Source organism: Platalea leucorodia, assembly GCF_965183815.1.
Source record: "Platalea leucorodia genome assembly, chromosome: Z".
NCBI lineage: Eukaryota > Metazoa > Chordata > Aves > Pelecaniformes > Threskiornithidae > Platalea > Platalea leucorodia.
Window position 1 is genome coordinate 44281023 of NC_138858.1, and position 20339 is coordinate 44301361.

The following is a 20339-nucleotide window of genomic DNA, read 5'->3' on the forward strand; positions in this document are numbered from 1 at the left end:
TCATGATTTGCACTGAAAAGAGTTTTCCTGAGCTTTCTGAAGTCACTGAAAAGATTCATATTGACTTCAATGTACTTTGGATCATATGCTATGGTCACACATTCCTTCTGAATCAGACAGAACTATTCTCTCTGTTATTTGACAATATTTGCTCTTCTACGACAAGTGTGATGCCCTAGTCTTTATAAACTTAATAAAAGCAAACACAGCTTACCTGTCATACCGTGGGTTTAGGGGTGACTGTCCACCATTAAATTTAGGACTGCTTCTAGAAAGGGTACTTGCTGGTGAGGTGTTTGCTAACCGCTGCGACAGATACATAACAAATGAATAGTAAGTTTGATGAACACAGTGTAAGCATCTAGATTTGTCATGAAAAAAGTGTGGATCATCAAAATTAATACTGTGTACTTTCATATATATTCAACTACTTATTTTTAATTAAACCTCATGCTTTATACAGGACTGAATGTCAAAAGGCCCATTACATACAGCATTTAGGCTCCACTGTTGCCTTAATACTGAACGTGCTAGCCACACTCAACCTCAAAAGACAACGGAAATTCCAAGAGGATGATTTCATTGACTATACCTGACGACTTTAAAATGCTAAGTTTTTAAAAGTAATATTTAGAAAAACGGCATGTTGACTACTAAAGTGAAAAGGGAAATGTCACTGGCTGAGCTAGTTTTAGTAGAGATACCTCCTGGTTCTTGAGTGAGATAGCGGAGAGATCTCAACCGATAGCACGTGACAGAGTATTTCATGCATGCTGCTGTCCCTCTACACATTCATTCACCGGGAACAGTTTCCTCTGTCTTCTCTGTAATCTGCCTCCCTTATCTTTCAGGGCATGGCAGAAGGAAATGGTATCTCTTGTTCCATCTGCAGTGAATCTCTGGTAGCCTGTATCAGCAAAAGCCACTCACGTTCATTGGTATGGTATGCTGGAAACAGGCAATGACCTCTATTTTCCTTCTTCCTGGCCAGTATTGTCTCTGTGGGCCCATTTTTCTGGCTCCCTCCTTCTAAAACAGTTAGTTGCTTCCCTGATGGTGTAAAGGCTTGCCCAATCATTAGTTTGGGAGTTTAACAGGTTTCCCAATACTGCAAAATGGCAGAGTAGATTTTTTGTAACTTTCAGGCCTTCCTTTCTCTAGTTTGGAGGATGCCAGGTTACATCTGTTACAACAGATCCCTCTACAGCTGTGACAGCACAAAAGGGTCTGACTGAGGTCCCTGTTGTCAGCAGTCCCTGCTATTCATTTTCCCATTGACTTGCCTGGACAAAAGTTCAAATTTAGTAGCAAAGACCTTGCTACTAAAAGAAAGCAGTTTTCTGAAAAAGTGTGTTTTCAGTGTTAGGGCATTCCCATATACACAATACAAACATACTGCCTTTAGTGCAAGAGAAACTGCTGAATTATTCACCTCATCAGATGCATTTGGCCATAGCATATTAAAAAAATCACTACTTTCCAAAGCACCTCAGAAAGCAGTTGTGCTCTGACAAAACTCCATTATTTCACAAAACTTAAGTAAAATCTAACAAAATTCAACTACAGAAGTGTATTCCCAGAGTGAGTCCACTGAATAAAACTCAGTTTTCTGACTACCCACTGAAGTACAAACAAATTTGCATTTGGTGTGTTAATTCTTAAATCTTCTAGTACAACAAAACAAAATTACAAATACATACCAATGATCTGTTGTACTTGCTGAAACTGTTTTCAAGGGCACTTCTTAAACCATCATTGCTATCATGTAGCTTTCTATTAGCTGATCTAATAAGGAAACATAGTTTAAATTGCAGCAGTTAAGAAAACATTAAAAATCATGTAACATCACACAGAAAAACTGAAAAAATACATATCAAAAAACCTTTTTGTTTTTCTTTAGATAAACACTAAAAAGTAACATGGAACTAGAAATGTGTTGTCATGTACTCAAACCAATGATCACACTTGAAAAAAGCACTGTGAAGTTTAGCCTCCAGCAGCGGCCTAGGAAACCCTGTTTCACTTCTGTAGCATGGTCTGTGGTCAGCTGAAGGGAAAAAAGACACCGCAGGAATGGCCACAAAAAAAACAGCTATGGGGTGGTAAACTGGTACAGCCATTTCTGAAATACAAAGTGACTATCCTTTAAGTATTGCTGAGATGACTCTAAAGACAGATGCAATTCATCTGGTTGAAAGAGAAAATATGTTTAGGGTAAAGAAATTAACTAAACATATAAAAAACCCTATTCATTGTGACCCTCCTTTAAAGGAAAATCTGTGCGCCCCTTGTATAATACTGCACACACTTAGTACTTTCTATATAATGATAAGACAGGGAGTTACTGGAGAAGCGAAGTCAATCAAAAAAGGAGCCAAGTAATAATTTTTGTAGCAGTATGGCTAGACTCAAATCTCATTCAGCTTATCATAAAGAAATGAAAGTCAGTGAGGCTAAGAAAAAAAAAGAAAAAACAATGAAGAGTTAGTGGCTCAGTAACACAGTAGAGTTAGTAGCACAGTACCTTCTGTAAGAGTTGAGTACAGTACCTTCTATAAGAATTGAGGCCATTGCAGTATTTTTGCTTGGTATTTTTTCCTAAATCTCATCCCAGTCTTTTGCATACAATAACATTGACCCCCAAATATGTTGGGACAAAGTTTGTTAATAAAAACCTGAATTACTAAGAACTTACTGAAGTATTTCAATTTGTCTTTCCAGATTATCTCTGTCTTCAGTATACTCTCGGATCATTTCTAGGTCTCTGCAAAAAAAAAAAAAACAAGAAGCTATACTTTACAGGATATCCTTTTTTATTTTTATAATATTGCTTTTGGCAGAGGACAAAACTAAACAGTCAACATTTGTAAGAGGTGATAAATATATAGTGGGGAAAAGATACCATTTCAAAATACTTCTGAATACAGTTTTTCTGTGTGTACATTTCTGCTGAAATATGTTAAAAGTAGTTTTATACAAAGTAAAATCACTTAGTAATCTCATTGATCTCTACCATTATATCTAAACAAAGACTGTGAATGAAAAATAAAAGATCTATAAAATAACCGTATGGACTGTCTCCCTTCCCCTTGAAATATCATTTGTGTTATCTGAAGATAGCCACATAATGAAACTGCAATTTACACTCCTTTAAATTAATATCTATTAGCAGCTGTCATTCACTTTAGAAAAAACTGGTTGAGACTGATGTGGGAGGCTTCCAAAACTATTCTCCCTAATATTCATACAGATATTCATCTGAGTGCAAGTCATGGAGGAAAAAAATTGACTGATGCTATAACTTTTACTCCTAACTAAAGTCCCAGTAAAATCAATGGGCTTCCTTGCAAGATTATAAGAGTTCGCATCATATCCAGAACTTGCTCTTTCAGAAACCTGACAGGAGAACAGTAGTCACGGCATACTTCGCATGATGTCAAACATGTACCTTTCATTTATGGCAAATTTAGAAAATAACAGTTACCAACTGCATACGTAATAACTATATCAAACAACAGATTTTTTCCCCCTGATGAAAATATCATCATGTAGAAGTATCTTACCTCTCAGTGTTCAAAGTCTGATCTGCATACTCGCTTTTCAAGCTATCTAATTCACTCTGTAGAAAAGCTATATTTGTCTGTGCTTCTAGAAGATCTTTCTTAAGTTTCTGATTTTCCTTAAAAAAGGAAGATATTAGATGTTAGCTGTCATAGTCACCTGCATAAAATGTTGAAATATTATAATGGTAAAATAAAAAGCATAAAAATTAAATAAAAATGAAACACTAGAAAATCTGAGCATAGAGAGGGAAAGAAAATGAAAGAACTCTAAATCAACAGAGAACTCAGTAAATTAGCATGCAAGAACCACTGAATTTTTATTCTTCCATTTCAGTTACAGAAAAAGGGGACTATATCATCTCAAGCCATTTCTAAATGTTATACCTAGAATGTGTATGCATTTATACAGAACAGGTTTTTTTCCAAGTTAAAGATCCTCATACACTTAGCAACAACTTCAAAAGTTTATTTCGTAGCTTACCAGTAATAAATGTAAACAAAAAAAAAAAAAATCCTGTATTGCAGAGGCTAAAATTGAGGCTAAATTAATATATTAATGATAATCATCTCTTACCAGCAACATATCATGTATTCTTTTTTTTAATTCAACCACATCTTCCCTGTGATTTACATTTTTTGATTGCTCCTCCAGCTAGAAGGATAAAAAAAGTGCACAATTAATGTATGTTATTGATTGTTCTGATTCAAAGTACAAAAAAGTAATGGAAATCATATTAAATAATGCCTAAAATGGTTTACAGCTATTAAACTTTTTAAAACCCAGTTTTCCCAACCGTGCAAGTAGGCAGCATTACTCTAAAAATCACCGGTTTTCTATACAATTTTTTAAACAATATTTTAAAAATGTTTAATGAGCATTTTGCACACTGCACATGTTGAATATGCATAACTAGTGACAGAGAGGCCAACTATTGAGAAGATATAAACAGGTGTATCCCCACTAACATAAAAAACATTATATACTACCTCATCTGTGTAGTATTTGTACTACAAGCTCACATGTTTCTTGTGAGAAATTTCCATTTCTATCAATGCTCTTTTAAGTGCAATTCAATATGAAGAAACGAAAATGCATCCTCATTGGTCGCTATAATTCTGGTAAAACTTATAGCAAAAACAAATGTCAAAATTAAACCCAAATTACAAAATAACCCAAACCAATATTCATATGTGAGATTTCAGTTTACCTTACACTTAGATATCAAATGAAAAGATCAGGTTGGAGTTAGGTTCACACTAGTAATAACTAATTCCACTGGTAACATCAATTTACAATTACAGCTTAAACCCACCTTTACTATTAATATTTGAGAGACATGTACTAGCTGCTAAAAGGCACTATATTACTGTAAATTACTATATTTGGGTTGCCAATTTCATCTAAATCTATAAATTACAAATACTTGGAGGCAATATATTAGACTACTTCTAATGTATCAAATACAAGACTAGGTAACTGCAGTGTTAACAATTTGATGGACCTAGAAAATTATTCAGCAACAGAATTTGGCTAGCAGTTGGTCCCTTTCCTAAGTATTTCAGTAAATTACACAGAATGAATACAACAGCACAGAATGACAACAACCACCTAAAAAATTATTTGCAGTTGCCATTTACTAATACACATTAAATTCAAAAGCTACAATTATGATCACTCATCTTGGGGAAGGCACTTCGTAAGGTCAGCATCTCTTAAAACACTTTAAGAACTCTCACCATGACTTCAACTCATTTACCTTTTTAAGTTTTTTTATTGTCACCTGAAGATCCCCAACTTCAGTATCATATTGGCGCTTCAGCTCATTTAGTGCTTCTTCAGCTTTTCGCCTCTCCTGCAATATTTTTAATCTCATTAAAAGTTCAGTCAGGTTTCAAAAGTTTATTAAAAAATGCATTCATCAGTTTGGAAACCACACACTTTCTCCTTAGATTAATATGTGTAATTCTGTCTTTCCATTACATAAACCTCTGCCTTCCTTAAGATCCACAGATTCTGATTCTGTAATTGCAGTCCGTGTATAAAATATTCATAGAAATAAAATGGTATGGTGGAAGCAAAGATATAGGTCATTTCAGTGTTTGTTATTTATGTCATAGTCTCCTGTGCTTAACATTCTCAATGTCTTAAAATAAAACACTGAAACAGAAGTGTTCATATTTTATTTGTACATAAATTTAGGTCTGTATTGCATATATAGAAGTATACATACATACCCGCACACAGATCAGGGCATTACATCCTTTTTTTCAAATCAGCCTTCTATGGCTTATTTAACAATGTGCTAGTACTAGCATTACTGTGCCACCATCAGTTACGTATTTATTTCTGTTTGGTTGTTTTGGTTTTGTTTTTTTTTTTTTTAAATTTTTTCACTTGCAAGTGTTGGAATGTTACAGGCCCAAGTTCAGTAAAAGGTATGCTGATGACAGCATCTTTAGTTTCATATGATACTTGGTCTGAATATCAAACCAAGTACACTATTCTGAGTTTTATTTTAATCAAAACAGAGATTTTGAAAGGAAGTTACATCAAGCACAATGAGAAGAATGGTATGTTCCACGTGCTACAGATGAGTATGTGTTTAACTCACTCCAGTCACTCCCCAAGGACTTCAGTGCACAGTTTCACAACACAAGAAATCAGAATGCAGTAGTGATACATGGTGCCAATGAGGCAGCTTAAGTTTTCACATGGAAAACACAGACATGGACATGGCCCAGAATTCAACACTTTCCTATAGCTGATGCTGTCATCTGTGTGTTAAAACGATAATCAAAGTAATTGGCTTAAGCTGGATTCTCTTACTGTGGACACCTATATAGGACTCCTAAGTATTGTTTGGTAACTATTTGCTTCCGTTGAAACAAAATATAGATAGGCTCAACCTGCAGATACTATCATGCAGAGGCAGGTGTCACCGTGGCGTGAGTGAGATCACGCTGACAAACAATAGCCTTGAGTACAGGCATTAAGATTAATGGCTTAGTACAAACCCACAAAGCAAATACCTTACGTTTACTCTCAGGGTGTTTTCGTAGGTGGAGTATGTGGAGCTATGAGCTAAAGGGAACATTTCGGAGTGAAAATGAAAAAAACGTTGTGAGAAACAAGTTACAGCCCACCTTTCATACCTATAGCTAGGTGTGAACAGAGAAATCGCAATCCATGAAACTCTGTGACAATTTGAGGACTTTTTAGAATAAGAAACACAAACTAGATGTGGATAATACATACCAGATGTGTTTTTACATAATGCTAGTACATAACTGTGGATGTTCTCAGAGTGAGAGAATACATACATCCCAGTCACCTTTTTACAGTAGTGAAAAAGAGTCTTCAGGGCTTTTTTTCAGTGATTTATCACTTTTTGCAGAACAGAAATTTTCCAGGGCAAATGTATTTCTTTTGTAAACATAAATGCTTAGTCTCTCTGGAAATGGAAAGTTTACTTCTGCTGAGAGTTGCATTATCATTAATTAAACGTACTATGATACACCTTTTTTTCTGGGGTGGTATCTTTAACATTTTTACGTCATTATATTTTGTTTCTAGGAAAGCAACTAACTTATGGTTTGGTAGGAGTGTTTCCTCTTGTATAGAAAAAGATGCAGTTTGAAGCAAATCTGTTAGAATACCATTTACCTTCACAGATCAATTACCATGAACTATTTAAAATCAGCAAGTTGGCAGGCTGCACTTTGTTACTTCTGATTCTGCAAATGCTTTGGTGAAAGAAACCATACCAAATGTACAGACATTCAGTATATTGTGTGTCCTATAAAGGAATAATTATGCCCATAGTATATGTTTTAATTAACGCATTTCTTATGTCCACATTAGAACACTTTCACAAACTGTTATTCGTGTGCACATTAGAAAGTTAGGTTTATCTTACGTGAATTTAGTAACAGTTAAACATGAAGCAGGCAACACAGGTAGGGTGGTTTTACTGTACTGCTTTCTGCTCAGAATTACACAGCCACATGTGGCTCTAATATATCTTTCAATGGGTAAGGGGAAGAGGATTCTGGTACTTTTCCATCAAGACCACAAGCTGGTTTAAATAACAGCTAAAACTTGAGCACACTGGAACAGAATTTCCCATCAACTTTGGGAGGTCCAGGCCCTCACACGCTGCCATCACAATTACCCTCTCTTATGTCTATAACTCTCTAAAATATAGTTGCAGGATGAGAATGGGGGAAAGAAAGATCACCACTCCAGGCAGATACACAAATTAGGAACAAATGATCTAAGCATTAATTTCTACATAAATTCATCTACTAGGAGAACTAGATTCCATTCTTTTATGGTGAAAGGTCATTTTCTCCAATCTGTTTCCAATACTGGTCTCAGAAACAAATTCCTCTAGGCCAGCATATTCTCACAGAAGAGAAAGACTTTTTTTTGTGGTTTATTACATCTGAGCAGCCATTCCTCTTTGGGAAAGCATTAAGGAGAACACATTTTCGATCTCATGGATAGCTTCTTTTCATCCAGGCCCTGCCTTTGGCAGCTTTGAGTCAGTCCATCAGGATCAAAAACACACCTAGCCATCAATCCTGCTTAAGACCACTGAGAGTCTGCTAATTAGGAAATTCCGTAAATATAAAATACTTACTTCCTTTTTAACTTTATGCTCTGCAGCCTGTATCCGTTGTTCCATCTCTTCCTCCAGCTCACTGAGCTGAACTGCTGCTTTATCCTGAGCTCTAAAATTTAAAAGTAAATACTGTCTTAGGAATTGCCCTCTGGCTTGACAGAAACGTTGTGTACAACATATCTGCCTACCTCAGTTGAAACAAATTAGACAGACAGACACAGAAACAGTTTAACACTGCCCAGACTTTGAAACTGGTATTGTTGGGAACCAAAATCATGAACTAATTTGAAGATACAGGCAAATTAGATTTCAAATAATAGCTGACAGCTGATGATTAGTATGAAATACATCACAGCTGCATTTTGAAAAATCAAGTTACAGAGATAAAAGGCCCCTCTGGTTATCCTATGAAAAGACTTCAAACGAATAACTACAGCAACTTCCATCACCCACACATACAAGATCTCTATCCTCAGCTAATCTGTTTGGTTTTGGCAGTAATGATGTGAGATTGCAAATGCCGAGTAGTTACAATAAGTAAATACACCCCTTGAACCTGAAGAAGCAAAAATATGGTTTCTAAAATGAAAGTATAGGTGTCGTGTATGCTAAAACTCAAAAGTTACAGCCAAGGAAGAAGAGTCAAAATGTTTTAAGACATTAAACATAAGAATAGAGCCTGCAAAAATTTGGTCCAGGACTTACCCAAAATATGAACAGGGAATCATTTGCAAGCTGCTATATGTGCTTATGCACATGTGTGTGTATATAAACTAACCTTTGAACTCAGTTTATGGAAATACTCCACATGACATATTTTGGCAGTAACTCCCAGTAGTTTAACCCAACAAAGTGTGATAGAGGAAAAAGTAACTGCATAACTGAACTAGAAACACAACTCACTATACCTTTTTACCGCGATGGCCAAAGTTTCCATCTCCGTGCTTTGAAGTCTGATCTCTCGGATGAAGTTCTTAATGACATGTTCGTACGCCTGGATTAATCTTGGTTCCGCTATGTGTATGTTCTGATACAGAACACTGACCTGCTCTTGTCTGAAAAAGAGAGATACCATTTTAACCCAGCTACTTGGAAACATGTTCTATAGTGGGTTTGAAAAATGTATTACAAATTAAGGTATTCCCCTTTTTGCATATTTTTAACATTTAGCAAGTTGGATACGGAGTTTGAACATTCAGCATAGCATGCCTGAATTATTCTAAATGATGTTCACCCTTCCTGATTCTCTACTTTAATATAGTTACTGTAGAAAAAACTTTTTAGCTTAAGTAAATTTTTTGTACTTCTGTTCATGGTGTACTGAAGAGCATGCCACTGGAGTAACCCATAATGTGTATCAAGTTTGTTTGTTGCTCTAATGTTAATTATAATCTGTGAAGAAGTTTACAACTTCAGGAGGCTGCACAAGAAATGACAATGGGTATGAATACCAACCACCTAAGTTAAAATGGATGTTTAAAGGGGAGAGAGGGAGGTGATCATATCTCCTTCAAGAAAAAAAAGTTTGATGTTCCCTCAGCTGTTGGACTTCTAGTATTTACATCTCTTGTACCAGTCATGGCAGGGAGGGAGCTGTAGCTCCAAAACATTATTACACAGGTTACTACATAACAAGCACTGATTTCTGGTCATACCACTAGAAGCGCCATGTAACCCCTTGCATTATATGCCACGTAGCTTCCAATATCTGGATTACCATAAGGCAATATATCAGAGAAAATTCTATAACAGAATTTAGCAGTCCCAAGGAAAATTGAAGCTGGTTGCCATGTAGACTCTATGCCAGAACACGAACTTAATGAGAAAAAAAAGGAAAAGGGAAGATCAGGTCTAGAAAGGTGTAGGAAGCAGGCCAGTAATGAGGAAATACAGCACATCAGTGGCAGAAATGCAAACAAAAATAATGTTTTGCAAGTTCTAGTCTAACACCATATGTAATACATCACAAATACATGACCTCTTTTTGTTGTGAAAGGAAAGCTTAAACTCTGATTTAATGATCCTTGTTACATAGCTGATGTTTTCCTGTCTTCTAAGGAGGTACTGCTGTTTAATACCTTCACCATATGCATGATATCAACAATCAATGTATATTCTCTGCATTTTTTTCCACTTGAAGCAATTACACAGCTTATATTATCAACATTGCAGCACTCCGCTGCTTCTATGTGATTTTCCCACTGAAGGTATAACTTATTTTATTACAACAATACCATAACTGTTACTATAGCTCAGACTCCCATTTTAAACAAATTAAGTATTTCAGGACACTGTAAAATCTGTTTTTAGCTGAAATGCTGACATTCATTTCAATATACAGAAACATAACAGCAGCACAAAGAGATATGGATTTACTGATGCCAGGGGCATTTCTGTGTACATACATGTTTCTGTCTTGCAAAGGGTTTGCTTTACAAAGGCTAATGCTTTAGCTGTATTCAGTATTTCCAGAAGTTAAGTTAAACTTAAGGTAGTGCTCTGAATATCTTCAATGTATGCACACTCTATGTTTGAAATTCCATTTATTTTTGACAGTTGGACTGAGAGCTGGTAATGTATGCTGAATTTCATAAATTCTTAGCACTTCAGCTGTCCTTCAGAGCTGCAAATTGCTCACCAAAACAGCCAATAAACTATTCCAGAATAGTTTCAAATTTTAGATAAAAGCAGACATTGGGCATATCCAGAATTAGCTGCTGAAGAACATGACTCCTTCAAACAGTGTGAATATACGCACAGTCCTTCTAATGAGTCACGTGTAAAATAGAAATGGCACTAGGCACAGCGAGTTGGACAAAGTTTATCAGTCTTCCAAGGCAGATAAAATCAGCACAATCTAGGTCAACATATATGATTTTTAGAAACGTGAAATACAAACATGAAATCTGTGTTCTGAAATTTTCTTTTTTCCTTTAGATTTCCTTTAAATTTCACCAACAAGATGCTTACTAATAACCTTGTTTCCTAGAAAGCAAGCAAACAGTAGGAAAATTAATTAATCAGCTGCTGCCTTTTAATGAAATGAAGCTACATCCATAAAGCTACACGGTACCTCAAACCATACTGCAAATCCTGTGTTCAAAACTAGCACATGCATAATGTTAATACCAGAGGCTCCTACCATACCGATTATTAATGGAGTAGCAAAATTGAAGGTACAGTGTCTTACACTGATTAGAGAATCAATTAGTCTGGCCTTCGCTTACTGTATTTTGTGCCAGGACCAGAAGACAGGTGTAGTGGAATATTGTAATGTATTTCTGCAACTTTTGCTGTCTTTACAAGAATGTCACAGCCACTCCCTCTTGCAGCTTCTTTTCAAAGTATATGCAAATATACATACCAGAACTAAAGACAGAAATCAGCATCTCTGTGCTGCTGAGCCTCTGCCATACAGCTAAGTCTGCTTTAACATGCAGTAGTCAGAAGCACAAAGTAGTTACTGTGAGAGTTTATTCTCCCTCTGTGATACAAAAACCTCTTTATATTTATTATTTCTCCTTAACCCAGTGACCAGATACCATCCAGATCGATTCAAAATATCTCAGTGACCCAGTTTTATGATGCAGTACTTAGGCTTAAGAAGCAGAACAATACCCATGCAACCACAGCTTTGCAGGATCCTGGAAAGGGCCTGGAAGTCTTTTTTAGATTAACATCGGCCACTGAAATTCTCAGCGACACTTACCTGAGTGCTTCTATGGCAACTTTACAGAAAGTCTTAATTAAAAACATGACTCAACAACTACTGCAGCAACAAAAAAAAGAGGAGAAATTAAAGTCATGCAACAAAATTGATGTGGCTCTGCTTAATCACCTATGCCTTCAGCAAGAAGTAATACACTTTCATGAACTGGGAAGACTGCTATTGATTTAATCACTCCAAGTATCCATGATGAATTAACAGCAAGCACACTGTGATAATATTTTATAGATGCATACGATTTTAAAAGGATGCAGCTATATACACTCTATATTAACATGCAGTAAGTATTTGATGATTATGAGAGTAATTCTTCTGAATTGTCTCTTTCCGTATTTCAATCACTCCTCTGTTTTCACACGCTTTGGCAAATATCAGTGACACCACTGCAGCAGGGCAGATTACTTGCAATGAATATTGCCCAGTTTGTTTGTTTGTCTCCATCTCCCCTTGAATACATGCCTATTTCCTTCTGCAAATTCAAAATTATTATCAATTATTATTATTCAAAATTATTTATAAAGGAAGATTTCACAAATGGACTTCACCAAGCTGACTCCTGAACTCTGAATAGTCTGTCCTTTTGCTGGACAAAACGGCAACTAGAATGCTTACTTCAGTTTCAGCAAAATTCATCAGAAATGCTCATGTTTGCCCTTTAAAACTGGTCTTCCTTGAAATCTTGAAATCCCTTTTAAATGGATTTAGCTGCAAAGTTCCACACTAACACAACTGTAAACATTCACAAATTTTAATGCATAGAAAGAGCACTTTTTGATAAACAACATGTAAGAATGTGTCCCTTTGGACCATCTGGCACTATGGTTACGCTACCTACCACGCATGCCTTTCTGCTGCTTCTACAAAGTACAGACACAAAACACTAGTACCCAAAAAAGTATAGTATTCTGACCAAGTACTCTTTTGGCTTTACCTTACCTCATCTCACATGTTTTATAACATAAGCTGTCTGTAAAATTAGTAATTAGTAAGTGTAATTAGTGAATATTTGCACAACTTCACATAAGAGTTAACTTAAGCAAAGTTACTTTATTCACATGGTTTCAGAGAGTTCCTGAGAGAATTACAGAAAGAAAATAAAACTGCCCTGATGATAACGTAATTTGTAATATGACAGATTTAAAATACCATGGTAGAATACAGGAAGAGGAGAAGACGGGGGGGAAAAAAAAAAAAAAAAGAATAAAAACAACAGTGGGATTAGAGATATCAGATATTTAGATTATATTAAGTGTCATAATTTCATTTAACCCACAGAGCTATGCTAATTCATACCAATTCATAGTATTATTTTGGTTTGCTGAATGTACAGTGACCGTTTGCCTAATGATCCACACTCTGAATGCAGCTCAGAGGGAGCTGATGGAATTTATCAAAGAACAACTCTACAGTTGCTCAGTATCTTACATGTGTTCCCTATGTAGCTGCCAGAGAGAGGGTGCTATGTTACATGGGCCCCTTAGTCTGACCCCAAGGGTGGTATTTTCTGTACAGTTTTCCACCAAAGATGTACAAAGTGCAATAAGCTAATGGAAAACTGGGGGAAATCAAAGATATGCCAGTGATGTGATAATACCACCTTCCTTCATTCACATGGTAAAGATTCAGTATTTCTTCCATTGCTGTTTCGCATATGTTTACCTGGGTCTGCTTTAGAAAGGTGCAGACTAACAAGGTGACCAGCACAATCTCAGGGCCCCCTGTGCAGAGCACTCTGGGGAGCACAAGCAGCAAAACAAGGTAAAATCTCACTCAGACGGGAGCTGCGCCTGGGCTGTCAGGCTTAGCTGGGCAAAGGTTGTATTGAGAGGTAACAAAACTAGACAAAAGCGTTCTCCAGCAGGACTGTTTTTGTAGGTCCTTCTGTGTACATCCACATCTTTCTCAACACCATCCCTTGCCAATTACTGACCTCTGTCTTCACGTCTATCTTCTTTTTTATCCATGTTCTTACCTGCAGACTTAAGGTTCCCAAACACTTTCTCTTTGTTTTCTTGACCCAGACATCTTTCAAACACTGGAAAAATACAGTTTCTATTTTTGTAGGTACAGGTAACAGCAAAGATAATCACCACTACACTTAAGGTTGTTTTCATGCTGATAATATGTTCCCATTCCTATGTTTTAGAACACTGTTCTAATGCTCTCTCACTGTAGGTGAGCTTGTAAAATTACTCTCATCACTTGTAGCAGTTCTGTTCTGGTATGGGCATGAAGGGATGAAGTATAAGGTGGTCTGAGCTGGGAAGGTCTGAGCTGGGTGGTCCAAGCAACGGAAAGAACAAGCATTATACATCTGATGACTGTCCTTACACTGAAGACCAATAGCCTATGTGTGCCACCAAGATATAAAGAAATACCTTTTTCTGAAAAGCAGACACGTTGGATATGCCATCATATCAGCCACTAGAAAAGACTGACCAAAGCCGTTTCAAATTGGAAAGGATCTACTTTTGTCACAGCTGAGTGCCTAACACTTCCTCCTAGATTAAGTGCCTTGAGGAAAAACAGATTACATGAAACGTTAACATGGTGTAAAATTCAAGGTATTTCTCACCCTGAAGCACTATGGGGTTTTTTAATACCATGTTTTCTTTTTCTATAGCTGCCCCTTCAGAAAGAGGCTGCTTTAAAAGAAGACAAACAAATCTGCAACCTCCAGATTGGAGGTTGCTCTCGCCTGGCCATGACCTGATTCCCAGGGAAGGGATTTTTAATGTTTCCAAGGAGCAGTAAAACCTAAGGTAGCTCAGAAAGTCTTCTAGCTCACAGAGGGCACCCATCACATTTCCAACAGAGCACATTTGTCAAACCCCAGTCGTGAGACGTATTAAAAGACAAGACATCATTCTTACAGCAGAGATCCGCTCTCTAGCACTGTGACAAAGGAGACCCAGAATTTGTTTTTCCTCAGGATTTGCCTTTATCCCGTCTCCGGGGAACACACTTCGACTTCCAAGGAAATCTCTCCAGTGCTGATATCATGGCTCATCATCTCTTGGAAGTAAACACAAATTGCTGACAAGAGTTGATGCTGTGCTCTGTATTGACTCTGGCAAAAATCCATCCTGGCTCATGACAGCAAGAGCACGACAGGCTTTGGATCTTTTTTTATGCAGCAGAGCCCCTCTCCTTTGCTGTAGCACAGCAGTATATCCCATGAGCATTGCCTGTCTTCATAGTTTAAGTAGCTCATGTTAAAAACAGCATTCTCTTCTCATTTTATCACGTCCCCCAGATCCACATTTTCTATACAGCTCCAGATGACATGATTGGGGGCAAATGGTTATCATAATCACATTAGGAGACTTTGGAATTGTACGATGCATAAAATCTCACAGTCTGGCAGTGCTGGAATTGGAGTCCAATGAACAATCAGCTTGGCCCAAAGTACAAGGCACAGAAGTAAAACAGACCCCAAAACTAAAAAGCGAAGCAATGAAGTATGAGGACTCTCAGAAGCAGAAGAATTTAACTCGAAATAGGATACAAACTTTCTTCTCCAGATTCATCCACCCATTCATGCTCAAACCAATTTAGTTAATTTTCCAATCAGATTATCCAATTTGCCAAATATCACACAAAAATTGCCTGGTAGGGCTTAAAGGGATTCAGTTTATTCCACAATACACAAGAACGCACGCACACAGCACACACAGATTGAAGGTCTTTGACAATAAAATTTCAAAATCTGTTTTCCAGGAAGTTTTTTGCCTGTAATTTACAGACACAAATAACTGTCACAGCATTTGTAAGTACAGGTTTTCTCTTGAAGTGTCAGTGGATGTTGGACCATTCTTTGTTCAAGCTGAGGAATGGAAAAGCATTGCCATTAGGAGACTTTCCCACGTGCTTAAAGGAGCACATGCCAATTAGGAGCAGAGAGGGAATCTTTCAATCTTACCACTGATGTCCAAAGAGACCTGAGGTTGGCCAAGTATTAAAAAAGAACACAACACCCAGTAACACAGTCAAGGGCTACACCCTTCCAGTGTGGGCAGTACACTGGACCACTCACTGCCTGGAGCACCAAATAGGTAAGTTTCTTTTTTTGTCTACTCCTGTATCCCTGCAAATACTTCTTAGAGGAACAAACTAACAAACATGCCTGAGTTCTCAATACAATGGATCTCCTATGGCTCACACAGGTATACTCCAGTTGGTAATTCACTACACATAAACCAAAGGCATTGCAATCTTTTGTGTTTAATTACTCATTATACCTGATTGAATATAAGAACACAGAGGGGTAGCTGCATTTTAAATGAAACGAATGCCAAAAAAAAACCCCAACCCTCTATGCAATTCCACGAAAATCTGACTTCACACATTATATTAGGCCATCAGCCTGGAAAGACTTTGCATTTTTTTTTGCGCTAGAGGCACAATTGCCCACTGAGCATGTGTAAAGACTAAGGCAAACAATACTTTGACTCACAGTGAACACCTTACCAAGAAATCTAACTGAATTTAGTCCCAAAAACCTGTTCAGACAGAGAGGGAAGGAGCAAGGCTAAAAAGAAACTCCTTGATGTTACTTTTCCTCTTCAACTGCAAGCGATATAACCATAGCTCCAGTACAGACTTGGATGTTTTGAAGTATAAGCTAATAGAACTGTGCAACTGATACACCAACTGCAGAGACGAAGGATCCATCCCATCATAAAACTATCTTTTTTAAAATTAACTAAATTCAAAATACACTTATTATCGTATATGCTTATTTTAGTACCTGGAACGAGGCAGTACCTGGCGGTAAACAATGTTGCTTCTAATGTCTGCTACTACACTGAGGACTGGGTCAGGATATTGATCTGTTACTGGGTTTCACACCTCATTATGGAGGCTTATTTATGGCTTTGAAAAGCTCAGTGGCAGGAACAGAGGCTGAACCATGTGTATTGATATCAGTGAAAAATTTCCCCTTGATTTCCATGGGCACTCAGTCAAGCTCAGGAATGATAGCGGCCACAGGTGTTTACTGCATAATTTTCTCCTGACTTCAGCCCTGGTTTTATCTTACCACCTCCATCTGCTATGCCTTGTTTCTCTCCACATAAACCACAATAGCATCAAAGCACATGTGCCAGTGTTTTGCTAGACTGGGGCCAGAAGTCTGCATTTTAAGGGACAGCATTTTAAGGGACAGAACCCCAAAATGATCGACATAAAAAACACACATGATCAAGATAAAAAATACGGACAACTAACTCCACTCATCTGGGTTTGAGGAGTTTCTTTGTAATTACTTTTCTCATGGTTTTCAATGCCAATGTTACAGCAAACATATGAAGAGTAATAAACCACAATGTGAAGACACCAACTGTTTTATAGTATTGAAGATACAGGTGTGTTCCAAGCCAGGTCTGTTTTTCAAAGTACTGCCTTTCCCTAAAAAAGCTGAACTGATAAGCAACTAAAAAAAAAAAAAAAAATTTAAATAAAAAGATAAAGAACTTTTTTGAAGTACCAGCTTGTACTTTACATGGTTTTGTTATACTCTGTTGCTTAAAATCTCTCCTATGCCCAGAGTCCTCAAATGATTTCAATATATTCATTACTTACACAAGTGGTCCTAATGATTTTAGTGGGATTACTCACATGAAAAAAACTTACACATACATTTCAACAAAAAAAGACATGGGCCACAAATGGAAAAAAGTTGAACTGTAACACAGATCTGCTTCTAGCACTTCAGGACAGGAAAGAGAAAGAACAAGAACAAGAAAACAAAGGGCATACTGTTCTTCAGCTGACGTTGGCACACACCTAATAAATACAGCCAACTGTGAAGGATGTTCAAAGCTATTTGTAAAGCTGAACATGAATAGGAAGCATTTACATCGAAAATTGCCCACCTAATACACATGTATTTAACTATCAAAATTCAGTTCTGTTTGCAATTTTGATGTATAAGAATCACAACATGTTAATTGTGTCACCGTGAATTTAAAAAACCTAAAGGACGTGTCTGCACAGTCAAGCCAACAAAAGTTATTCCCCTTCCTTCCTACCATCCTCTTAGACAAACAACTGGACTACATTCAAACTGCTGCTGCAAACATAGTAACCAAGATACTGAGATAGGCTTATTACCAAATGAGACAGATGCTTTCACAAGCTACCACTGTTCATGAGTCAGATTTTTTCCATCTCCTATTGAGTTTCTGTCTGGCTTTAGGTTAAGTTATTAATTGCTTCTACAAATTTTCAAACAGCCCTGGTTTTTTTTTTTTTTTTTTTTGGTCATTCTGTAGAAAGCAAGTATGCAGCAAGGAAGGCATCAGGAACTAAGTAAGAAAGACCTGTATGAAGGCACTGATCTGTCCGAAATGGAGCAGTCCAATAAGACTAACCAATGTTATTTACCCTTCCAGTCCAAAAAGAAAAGAACAATTGACTCCAGTTGTGTGCATGATCAGCAGGTTAAGTAACTGAAAAATTTTCTGAAGAAACTTTTCATCTCACAATATGAACATTTTTAAAAGTGGCTAGAACCATATTATTATTTCTCTGAAGAAACTTTTCATCTCACAATCCAAACATTTTTAAAAGTGGCTAGAACCAAATTATTGGGGCAGATAAAAATTTAAGGTGCATTACATGCAGACTGGTATGATAAAAATTTGCCAATGATTTGATCTATGCTCTGTAAAACAACAAACTGCACATTTGACTCGATTGTTACAAAAGTTATCCAGAAACTAATGTGCTTCTTACTAGCTTCTGTGTACCTCACAGCCAGGACCCGCTGCAACTTGACACAGTCTCTCTGAATATATCCATGTATGGTTTTTTTTTTAACTGCCTCTTAACTAGCTGCCAAGCCCTTAAACTCAGATTGCTTGTTTTCCAGCTTAAATTACAATTTTTAAATGAAGCAGAATCACTCTGTACTTTTTATAGCCAGTATTTTCGTATTAATTTTGAGCACCTGAGGTTTCAGGCAGACTACTGCGAATCACCAAAATGTGCCTATGTAAACCGGAACCAGCTCGGTACTGACAGACCCGTGGTAATCGGGTTTAATCCCAAACCAAGCTACCGTCAGTTGTCTTAATTTACCGATATCGAGGGCAAAGGCTCTCACGGACTTCAGCGAGCTCCTCGGCCCGAGAGCCGTACTTAAGGAACAGGGTTAATCTGGAGGCCAAGGCGGTGTTGGTCTGCCTTTACCAGGAAAAGGACGACAGGGGTGCAAGAAAGACGCTGCGGGCTGGTCGGGGGGTAGCGGGGGGGAGAAAGTTTCATTTGCGGAGCCGGCAGCACTTCGCATCCCGTGCGTTTCACCGGCCTCATCTTCCCACGTGGGCCGCCGGCAGAGCAGCGGAGAGGAAGCAAGCAAGGGGCCGCACGCTGGAAAAGCCGAGCTGGAAGCCTCGGAACCGCGGAGGTGCGGGGAGGGCTCCATACACCCGCAAGCACAGCGGGCGAGGGGTCAGGCCGGACTCCGGGAGGGCCGGTGCCCAGCAGGGTATTGCATCAGCACCGCCGCAAGCTGCTGCCAGGAGGGACGCTCCCCTCCCGGAGGAGGGCAGGGGCGGTTCGCCGCCGCGATGCTTCCCGCGGGCAGGCTCAGCGCCGGCGCCCCCGCGGCCGCAGCCCCGCTCGCACCGGGGCGGCCGCCCCTCCCGCCGCCGCCGCCCCGGGGTCGGGGGGGCGCGGGCGGCGGCGCCGGCGGCCCCGGGCCTTACCTGGGGATGTACCTCGCCTCGTCCCCGAGCCGCAGCTCGAAGTCCCTCCAGGGCTGCTCCAGCCCCGCGGCGGCCCACGCCGCCGCCGCCTCCTCCTCCTCGCCCTCCGGCTCGCCGCCGCCGGGCCGCCGCCGGGTGGCGCCGCGGAAGCCGCGGGCGAACTCCGCGAAAGTGATGGCCCCGTCGCGGTCGCTGTCGAGGCGCTGGAAGATGGCCTCGGCCTCGGCCGGCCGCACCCGCAGCTCGGCGCAGAGCGCCGCGAAGTCCTCCCGCTCGATGCGGCCCGAGCCGCTGGCGTCGCAGGCCAGGAAGAGGGCGCGCAGGCGGGACAGTTCGTCCCCCGCCGCCAAGGGATCCATCGGCCGGGGCCGGGGGCGCGGATCTTCTGCCCGCGGCCGGGACGGGACGGGACGGGACGGGACGCGGCGGCGGCCAGCCCCGGCGACACAACTTTGCCGTGGGCTCGGCGGGGCGGGACGGGCCCTGCTCCGCCCTGGCGCCCCGCGGGGCCGGGCGCGGCCGGGAGGCGGGGGGCGGGCCGCAGGTGGCGGCTCCCGGCTCTGGCAGGCGGAAGGTCCCGACCCGGCGGCCGGCAGGTGCCGGCCCCCCCTTCCCCGGGCTCCCGCCCGCAGCCGGAGGTGCAGGGGCGGGGTGTTCCCTTCGCGCACCGACGCGCCCGGTGCCTGGCCAACAGCACAGGTAACCGGTTACG

At 39.5% G+C, this 20339-nt stretch overlaps 1 protein-coding gene across 1 annotated transcript in view; it reads right to left on the reverse strand.

The window, feature by feature from the left end:
* The window catches only part of RASEF (RAS and EF-hand domain containing), a gene marked incomplete at both ends in the record, with an annotated part of 31133 nt that extends 11147 nt beyond the window's left edge, over positions 1-19986 (reverse strand). The window contains 10 exons of the mRNA XM_082335598.1: positions 215-306; positions 931-1029; positions 1701-1785; positions 2696-2764; positions 3564-3679; positions 4138-4215; positions 5321-5416; positions 8207-8297; positions 9097-9243; positions 19628-19986. Coding sequence (XP_082191724.1) covers positions 215-306; positions 931-1029; positions 1701-1785; positions 2696-2764; positions 3564-3679; positions 4138-4215; positions 5321-5416; positions 8207-8297; positions 9097-9243; positions 19628-19986 — 1232 coding nt within the window. The remainder of the gene's footprint in view (positions 1-214; positions 307-930; positions 1030-1700; positions 1786-2695; positions 2765-3563; positions 3680-4137; positions 4216-5320; positions 5417-8206; positions 8298-9096; positions 9244-19627) is intronic.
* Between the last annotated feature and the right edge of the window lie 353 nt (positions 19987-20339).